The sequence below is a fragment of the Glycine soja genome, chromosome 18 (assembly GCF_004193775.1).
Source record: "Glycine soja cultivar W05 chromosome 18, ASM419377v2, whole genome shotgun sequence".
Taxonomy (NCBI): domain Eukaryota; kingdom Viridiplantae; phylum Streptophyta; class Magnoliopsida; order Fabales; family Fabaceae; genus Glycine; species Glycine soja.
Window position 1 is genome coordinate 14546168 of NC_041019.1, and position 9979 is coordinate 14556146.

The 9979-nt window shown below is 34.2% G+C and overlaps 1 protein-coding gene across 1 annotated transcript; it reads right to left on the reverse strand.

Annotated features, from left to right (window-relative positions):
• Window positions 1–633: 633 nt before the first annotated feature.
• On the reverse strand, window positions 634–5009 carry LOC114395884 (TMV resistance protein N-like). The gene is made up of 4 exons (XM_028357753.1): window positions 4200–5009; window positions 2787–3810; window positions 2269–2571; window positions 634–2051 (listed from the first exon to the last, which is right to left on the reverse strand). The coding sequence occupies exons 1-4, from the start codon at window positions 4682–4684 to the stop codon at window positions 903–905; spliced, it is 2961 nt and encodes a 986-aa protein (XP_028213554.1). The 5' UTR covers window positions 4685–5009; the 3' UTR covers window positions 634–902.
• Window positions 5010–9979: the final 4970 nt, after the last annotated feature.

The following is a 9979-nucleotide window of genomic DNA, read 5'->3' on the forward strand; positions in this document are numbered from 1 at the left end:
ATAAAGATACAATTTTAAAAAAAAATATTATTGAAACAATAATAAACAAATGATTAGTTTAAAAAATAAAATTAAAAATGAGATCAATATGATAAAAAAAATTATATATATTCATGGCATCTGATTCCAATATTTGAAAAACTCCTTTTATTTCATGTGAAAAACGACAATCCCACTAAATTTGAAATTGCATTCTGAGTTGTTTGCCTGTGGGGACCTAGGTAGGTTGTGCTTTTTTGGTTTCTAAATACAATTCTTTTACATAAAAACGTTATCATTAACGCTAGACAAACACACTAGTTTCTTAAATAGCTATTTCTTTCCATTGTGAATTTTACAATATTATTTTGTAAATATGAATCATTATTAGGTCATTTATCAGCATACATGGTGGCCATGAGAGGAAGGAAGAACTGTAAGAATTAATGTAAGGAACTGGTGAATGAGGTGCAGAAGCTTGGTTGTGATCCAGATCATAACATCTATGACACAGTCATTAGGTTGTCTTGCATGTTGGGAGAGGTCAAGGAAGGTGTTCGGCTTTGGAATGAAATTCGCTTCTGTCATTGCGAGTATTATCCATCTTTATTTCAGAATGAAGAGAAATAGACAACTGAACAAGTTACTCTCATAACAAGCTAGTGCTCATTTCCTGCTCAAAAAGTGCGACATTCATATATAAGTATTTCAAAAAGAAAACCTGCTCAACAGGTAAGTATAGCATCATAGCACAATGTTGTAAACTTATTACAATATACCATGCATAAATTTCTAGAATCAAGAGTATTTCCAACTGATAATTTCTATATTTGAATGACTAATTTCATTTATGAAAAAAGCACTAAATAAGGAGTAGTGGGTGAGGTTTGATAGCGATGAAGTAGTCACAGGAAGATTATCTTTTATGGTGAAGTCCTCATCCTCTTTTGCTGCAGGAAGTTGTTCCTGTCTTCTTCATTTTCATTATTAGAGCCTCTAACTCCAGCTTCAACTCTGATCGCTCTGGGTCTGGGCTGTGACTCATTATTAGAGATTTGAGTAATGGATTCACATTCAAAAGTTTCCTTGCTATTACTACCAACCACCTTAAACCCTGATGCCCTGGCATATACTGGGAAGACCCCACACTCTTTTATGCCCCATGTAATCTTCACGCCACGAAATAAGTGTTTATGTTCAAATGAAATTGTTAGGTCGCTGAAATGATCACACACTTCTCTTATTCTGTCAAATTGTCTGATGTCATGATACCAAAATAACACATGATCTAAAAATAAATCTGGGATATATATTGTCTTCTGGTCCTGGCCGACCTGTATACCGTCTTGATTGATAGAACATGAAAGTACGCTGCTTCTCTTTCCGTAAATTCCCTCAGAAAAAATGATGCAATAAATGAAACCGTGCAAGTCAGATTTTGGAAGATAAGGAATAGTTATTGAACTATCTCCTGTGCAAAACCCACACGCTTTGGTGATGCGGTCCCCCGGGAAGAAGAAGCATTCATGGTTATTATAATACCCGGGGTTACTAGGATGTTTGTGTAAGTAGGGTATGCGGCTTTGTATCATGTGGTGTAACACTAAATGTTGAGTGAAGTTTGTTTCCAGAGAAGTGCAGCCCTCGGCCATCAAATATTTTAGGGATGGTGGAAGTGCAGGCAACCTCTCAATATTAGTTTGAGATAGGTCTAACCTTTTTGAAGACAGTAAGTGAACAATTTCGTTCCCAACAAACTTAAGATTTTTACAGCCGTTTAGGACAAGAAAAGCGAGTTTCTTCTTTTGCCAAATTGATGGCGGCAATTCACATATAGCTGTGTCAGCTAAGTTCAATTCTGTTATTTCCTCTGATGTCACTGAGAATTCCTTAAGAGATGAACAGTTTTTGGCATTAAGTCCTTGGAGAGATTTTGAATAAACATGGAGCTGAAGCAAGCTTACACAAAAAGAAAGATTAACAATTTCCAGTTTTTCTGCCTTGGATAAGTCTGGGACCTCAATCAAGTCTTTGGAGCCCTGAAGGCCAATTATCTTTAAATTCACAAGATTCTGTGACAAGAAAGATGCATCACATTGTTCAGAAACGGTGAAATTCATAATCATGAGCCTTAACAAAAAGAGAAACCTGAGCATACATAGAAGCACAATATCCAAGGTGTGGCTCTTGTGAATGAGTTTCACTTAAGGCTGTGCAGGACTAGTTACAACTTACTACTCTCTCATGTATCTTTACAAGTTGAATGAAAAATATAGTATGTATTCATACCTGAACCCCATCCCAAAGCTTTTTAAGCTTGCTAAAAGGCATGTAAAGCTCCACAAGCTGTTCAGCACAAAAGTTAAGTGGCAAAGACTCAAGGCAGAATCCTTCCCAATGAAGGTACCTCAATTTATCAGACAATGACTCAAAACCAGTAGGAACTGGCACTTTAGAACCATAATCATCCCAACCATCATAGAATTGAAGAAATCTCAGGTTAGTCATCTTTGCAAGGAAATCAAAGCTCAAACGTAGAGCTTCAGTTAATTTCCGCAAAGATAAAATTATGCCTTCAACAACATCAGTTCCCTGACAAACAAAAAATTAGAATAATAATTAGCAAGGGCTATCATATTGGTCCTGTTTGGATACGCTGCTACATAAGCTGATTTTTAAGTTATGTATAAGCTAATTTTAGCTTATAAGGAGAACTTGATTTAATTTTTTTCTTCTATTAGTGCTTGTGAAAAAAGTTATCCAAACAGGACCTTTATCAAATAAAAGAAATTGCATTTTCCACTTACCCTGTTATATTTCAATACATTTTGCACTTCCTCTTGTCTCCACAATCGGCTTCGTCTTCCAGGGTCTTTGATACATTCTTGACGAACAATTTCCCAACCCATTTCCTGTATCAAGTCATGCATTTCTATGTGATTGCCTTCTGAAATAGTTATAAGAGCTTTATCTAAAAGGACTTCTATCCCAGATGCTGCAAAGAAATCAAAAGCATCCAATACTCTTGTTACCCAATCTCTTTCTCGTCCTTTAAAGAAGCATGCAATGTCCAAAAACATGTCCTTCTGAGAATGATCTAAGCCATCATAACTTAATTTTAATACTGTATGAATTTCCATACTCGAAATCTTTTGGAGTTTTCTCAATTCACTCTCCCATGCCTCTTTACTTTTTCGACGAAGACTTGCACCCATAACTTTTAAAGCCAAAGGAATACCTTTGCAATAGGAAAGTACTCTTTCTGATAGGTCTTCATACCCCTCTTTAGGTTGTTTTTCTCCAAAAACAGTCAAACAAAAAAGCTGAACAGAGTGATGAGAACTCAATTCCTTGACTTGATAAATTTCGTCATTGGGGCCAAGTATTTCCCTATTTCTAGTTGTAACAATGACTCTACTTCCTGGTTCCAAGAAATCATAATCTACTTTTAATTTTTCTAGATGTTCCGAGGTAGCCACATCGTCCAAGACAATGAGAGCTTTTTTACCTCGAAGCGTACTCATATCAGAATTACCAAAACAGTGATTTTCAAGCTTGTCTGATTTTTCATTTACGTTTGAGAGGAAGGAACTGCCTTCAAATTCATGAGATAATTTGTCATATAAAGTAGTAGCAAGGGCCGTTTTACCTATCCCACCCATACCCCATATACCAAGGGTTCTAACTTCTGTCGGCCCAATTTTAAGTAATGATTCAATATGTTCACAATGTTCCTCAATTCCAACTAGTCCTTTACGTTGATTTTGGTATCTAGGAGGCAATTTTTGCAAAACATCTGCAACAATGTCCTTAAGTAATTCAGGATCAGTCCTAGCATATGAAAGGGAAACAAAGAAAAAATAAAAATTATCGATGTGTTACATATCTATCAAATTCAAAAAAAAAAAAAACCAGAATAACATACAAATGATTTTACAAGTCTAACAAAAAAAATATAATCTATGATCAATATGGTAGTGTAGTAGAGAATAACAAAAAATATATATTTAGGAAATGAAAATCCAATGCTTAGAGATAATCAATGCCTCTGTTTTTACTATGCAACAAACTTCCTAAGCAAAGTACCATGGAAGGTTTTCTACATCAAAAGTATGCTCAATTTAGAATCAAATTTGACCAACAAAATCTAAAATAAAATATTGTCTGTCTCACTCTTTTTTTTTTCTCCAGAAAAATTAGCTAATTCTCAATTCATTTACCTATAAGTTCGAGAGTCCCACCCAGCCAAGTTGGCTGCTTCAGTGAGAGCAGTTTTCCATTTGTTGCAGCTGGGTTCCCCCTCATGTTTTGCAAAGGCTTGTTCGTAGCTCCCAGTTTGCTTTCTCACATCTGATGGATCTATCTCGTAAAACACAGGTATTACAATCTGTCCTCGGTCTTTCTTGCAATCCAGAATCTTGATGAGTTCAACCAAGCACCACTTTGAGGAAGCGTAGTTCTTTGAGAAGACCACAATAGATACATGAGAATCTTCAATGGCTTTAATGAGTCCTGGTGAGATTTCATCTCCCTTTTCAAGATGTTCATCTATATAGGTTTCAACTTTCTTTTGCTTCAAAGCTTCATAGAGATGGCTAGTGAAGTTCCTGCGTGTGTCTTCACCTCGAAAGCTTAGAAAAACGTCATATTTTTTAGGAGACAACATAGAAGAAGAGCTAGAGGAAGAAGCAACAGCACTTATCATTTGCTGCTCGGCCAATACGAATTCCAACTGCTGCACCTGCAATGATTGTAACACTACAATTGAAGAATTAAAAAAAGCTTTTACATTTCAATGTGTTCTTTGTCACTTGTCCTTAATAATATTAGTTGGAATTTATAATTTTGTACAATATGAGATCAAATATCTCAAAGTTCAAAGGTAATATGATTTTGAGGTGTTTTGTGATCCTTACAAATTGCTTTTGACTTGGTCAAGCTGACAGTCCATTTGAACATAACAGAAGCTCAGTAAATGATTGAACATAAAAAAGCTTAATAAAATGAATAATGAATCTAAACTTCAGACTACCCTATTCTAGTTTGGATAGAAACCTAAACTCTTAAACTTCAAATTAAGATTAATATTTATTTGACATTTGATCAGACAATGGACTATCTGGTATCTACCATTAATTGAAAATTATTTTTCAGTATGTTTGAAACATTACAGCTGTACTCAATAGACGAATTGTTTAGAAAACACTCTTAACTTTAAATACAAACTGGTTTCGTTGAACAGAGAATTTAATATGTCATTCACAGTTGAATTTATTTTTTGGCTTCTTTATAGGTGAACTGGTACTTATTTTCAGTTGTATAACCCCACCTATGAACCAGAAAGGAAAGACTGCTAAAACAGAAGAAATACTTAGAGTTGGGTCTAATTTGTAATAAAACTTTACTGATTGGTGAGGAATTAAAACCTGAAATGTCTGTGTTAACCAATATGTGCTTGCTTTCTGTCAAACAAAACAAGGTTGAAGTCCAACATGCATGTCTCAACTTCTATTAATAATAGTAAGTGCTGCCAGAACATTAAATTATGCTTAAACAACCTAGACTGAGAAAAGCTTTGAGATCATCAAATGGAAAATAACATAAATTTGGAAGCCACATGTTCACACCAGCAGATGGCAGCAAGTGATAGTCAAGGCGTTTTCATTGTTCTGCTTTCTAGCCATTTAACACTTGCTTAACACAACATTAGATTAAAAATTAAAAAATTAAACCAGCATATCAGTCACAATTCGCAAATCTTATTAGATGAGAGAAAGCAGATCTACCATACATTAAAATCAGAGGATATAGTACTATTAGTTTAACCAAACCAATGACCACAGCCAAAGTGTGCTTGACCAAGTAGTACAAAGAATATAGATTCATGTCTTTAAGCACTTCAATGAAAAGTTCATGCTGTCTCACCAATTTTTTGTTTTTAAAAAAAAGAAGACAAAACAAGTTATTTTTTACTTTAGACAACCAAAAAGCCACTCATTGTTTCCTAAAGAAAAAACATGTCTTTAACCCATTCTTTTTCAGCTAAAACATGGGAAAACAAGAAGAAATCAAATTAGCCATATCATTTCATCATCTGTTATTTCTATTTAGAGCTAAACTTGTAAATGGTGGAAAGGACCTTCCCACAGACCCAATCCAAGTTCTTGCAACAGAGAAGAATACACTGATCCTTTACTTCAACACAAGAGCTTCTTAGTCACAACAGAAAATTGCTAGACAGCAATTATTGAGACGTGCGTATGAGATCAAGACATTTAGACTTTTTTCAAATATGGAAGAAGAATTAGACAAAAGATGTAAATATACCATTCATGTCATGTATGCTTCTGATGCAGTTTACTCTTTTTTTAGAATTTCATGCACTTTCTTAGAAGGTTCCTAGTTGTGTCCAACATCCTCTAGCCGGCATGTTTCGTTGTCTTTTCGACAACTCCGAAGCTTGAGTACTATGTTTTTTAATCCCTTTACATGAACTGAACTATATGCACTTCACGAAATATACCTGTTGAAATTTTACGAACAATGTCTTATAATAACTGGATTTTATCAAACTATAGTAAAAGTATTGAAACAATAATAAACAAATGATTAGTTCTGATCTGCTGTCAATGAAACTTTATCAGAAACATAACAAATAAAGTCTATTGTATTGATATTTAAACCAATAAAAATATATTAAATGTTAGAAAATAAATAAATCATATAAATTTAAAAATAAATAACTAATATAAACAAAAACAATTTTTTATTAAAATATATTCATTAAAAAATATACAAAGGATAATTGACCAATATGTCCTTAGTCCAAGTGGAATAGCATAAGATTTTTTTAAGTTTAATCCTTGGGAATGAAAAAACATGATTGAAAAGAAGGTACTAAAAATGGTTAATTAAGTTTTCACATAAAAATTAATTATCAATAAAATCAATTGATACTTTTCATAAAAAATATGGTTACTAAACAAATTAATACAAAAAATGATTGAAGTGAAAAGCATTGAAGCTAGGTGCGGTCTTGAAGAAACATATAGTGAAGCTGAAAAGATGGGTCTAAGAGACAGTCAATATAAAACATAAAATTAACAATTTCTTTTTTTTTTTTGCCGTAATTCATTCAACTGTTTTTAACTGCCAGAAATTATAATTTAAATTTTTAAATGAATTCTGACAGTTTTAGAAACCATCAAAAATTACATTTTAAAATCATCTCTTAATTAACAATAGGAATCCAAAACAAAATTTTAATGTATCGGGGATCTAATGCTTTCTAAGTATATGCAAGTAGCTTCTAGATGGTCTGATTTTAATTTTAATTAGTAGTTTGACTAGTTTCTACATATGCAACTGCTGGCTGTTTTTGGTTGTTTTGAAGACCATGGACTTTGTGTACTGCCCAAATTAAAGAGAATAATTGGTTTTGCTCATTCGTGTCATGTAGGTTTAAAAAAGAAAAACAGATTGCTTTTTCTGTAATTGATTTAGCTGGATAAGTTTAATACAAGTTACATCTAGATAGTGTGTTTTGTGTAAATTATCTTGCAATAGTTTACTCGATGCTGATAGGGTGTTATGTTATTCTCGAAGGTGGGAGTGTGTTAAGGGTAAACTAGTGTTTCTTTTGTTGGTTAAGTGCACTGTTTTCCTCTCCAATAGTCTTGCATGTTGCAGCTAGCTACACATACACAAAGATTAAACAAGTAGTTGTTTGCATCCATTGTTGTGCAGCAAGGCCCCAGAAGCTTGTTTCCAAATTGGCTACGCATCTTAGACAATTGTAGATTGCAAATTTGTCTCATGACATTTGATTTCTGAAAAGATGAGAACCAACAAAAGAAATTAAAAAAAAAAAAACTATAACGGGTTCAACTTTTTGTTTGGGATCTCGAAACAATGGTTTTGGGTTAGTGACGGGGGTGTCTGATATGGCTATTTTTGTTTTTGCACCTTCATGGCCACACTTATTTTCTGCTTGTATTTTTTTCTGTTAAATGAGTTTATTAGTGGTTTAATTTATTTTTTATATTCAATTTTATCCTTTAATTTTTATTAGATTCAATTTGATCCTATAATTTGTAATACTACTAAAAAATCCTTTTTTTACAACGCACATTCTAAGACGATTCTAAGGAACCATCTTAGAATGTGACGCGATGACATTTGTGTAATTAATGGAAATATAACTATGACGTTTTTACACAACCTTCTTTGTAGGTAGGACACGATGACACTTTTGTAAATTGAAGGCTTTATCAAAGACGGGTTATAGAAGAAAATTGTTGTCGTTTGCGAGTTTAAATCAAGAAAAAGAAAAAAAATAAATTATTTGTCATTATTTAATTTTCTAAATGTTTTTTGTTTGGTAAATAATATTAATTCTGTGTTTCTTAATTTGCACTGTTAGAGTGCGTCTGAACATTAGCGTTCTTGAATTCGAAGATGAAGCTCACAAGCAACAAAGTTGTCTATAGTCTTGACCGTGGTTACATCATTTGCAAGGTTATTTCTCTGATATCGTCGTGTGTCATCATTGAGATCGTGGCTGTGCCGCCCTACCGAAGTCAGTCGCACAATGTCAAAGGTGGTTCCCGTGCCACCCCAGCTTTGTGCCCAAACTCAGATCGTACCGTGACCATGTCACCCCGTCGTCGAAGGTTTGTGTGCCCATTTTTATTTAACTTTGTACCTTCATGGAATGTGCACACATTTTTTACTATTAGTATGGTTTGTTTGCTGTAAGTAGTGAACTTGGTTAATGTTTGCAACTAGCTGGTACTGGCCTAAGGTCTTGTATGGTCCACATTGTTTGTCTCTGAAAGGAAATTGGGAAGTGAGTTTGTTAACAGATTGACAAACGTACCAATTTTATCACAAGTAATAAAGATTAAAATGAAAGACCGAGTGTCGAGTCTACAGGGACTTTGTTTGTACTTGCGTTGGTAAATACCCAATTTGTAAGCAAAAGAAGAAGTAGAAGAGAAAAGGAATTGAAAGTGTGAAAATTGGGGTAAAAAGGAAAAGAAAAAGATAGCAAAAAAAAAACAATAATTTAAATGCAAAAGATGAAGTCAGAATGATAATGTTGGGGCCTAGCATGCCTATCTACCCTTGATGCAATATTAATGTTTTTCTCTATTAACTGTTTTTCCAATTTCCACCCATGCCTACTAATATGCTTAACCTTGATCCCCCATGATGAAGAGCCTAATTTATGTATTCTCTCTCTCAAATCCCTTTGCAAAGATTGAATCATAAACAACATTAAGTATGAAGATGTATCCAGAGGCACAACAAAGTCACTCTATCACTAGTAATGCAATGTTGAGGTGTCCTTTCCCAGTTCTTTAGATATTACCATTTCCTAATATATAATCCCTAAAAATAGATGCATGATGGCCAAACCATACAATAAAGATGAAAAGCAGAAAAGAGACAATAGAAATTGAAATTGCATTAATAGATAAGAAGAACAATACATTACAAGGGCATTGGCAGCTAGGCTGCAACAGAGGGGGTTTAGCCTCTCATAGCCATGAGAGGTTTTACACTTCATAGGCTAATATAAGAAGGGGATGGATGACTAATAGCAAGAAAATGGGGAATGGCTAAGAAAGAGGGTTTCCCCTTAAGGGATAGGTCCAGGCTTTGGATAGCTCTGAGACTCGATGTCTTTTTTTTTTTTTCTGCTTCCTCCTCCTTATATAAGCTCCAGGTAGCTTAATTTTCAGGTTGACTTCATGCTTAGCGCGGGCTTTCGCACTAAGCATGCCTTTAGGCTTCGTTGTGGGCTTTTCTGTGCGCTAAGCCTAAGTTACGTGCTAAGTGCGGGCATGCACTAAGCCTGGGTGGTGCACTAAGTGAGTTGTCCACTTCTTCAAGGCTTTTTCTTCCTCTTTTTGCCTAAATTTTCCTTCAAAGCACTTGAATTCTTCTTCTTTTGACTTCTACTGATCAAAAATAGCAAAGATGTTAATTTCTTCAT

Coding starts and splice junctions, on each gene's coding strand:
- LOC114395884 (XM_028357753.1), bottom strand. CDS start 4,684: ATGATAAGTGCTGTTGCTTCTTCCTCTAGCTCTTCTTCTATGTTGTCT. Junction 2,572..2,786: donor ATGTATTGAAATATAACAGG/GTAAGTGGAAAA, acceptor TTTGTTTGTCAG/GGAACTGATGTTGTTGAAGG. Junction 2,052..2,268: donor AGCTTTGGGATGGGGTTCAG/GTATGAATACAT, acceptor TTCTTGTCACAG/AATCTTGTGAATTTAAAGAT.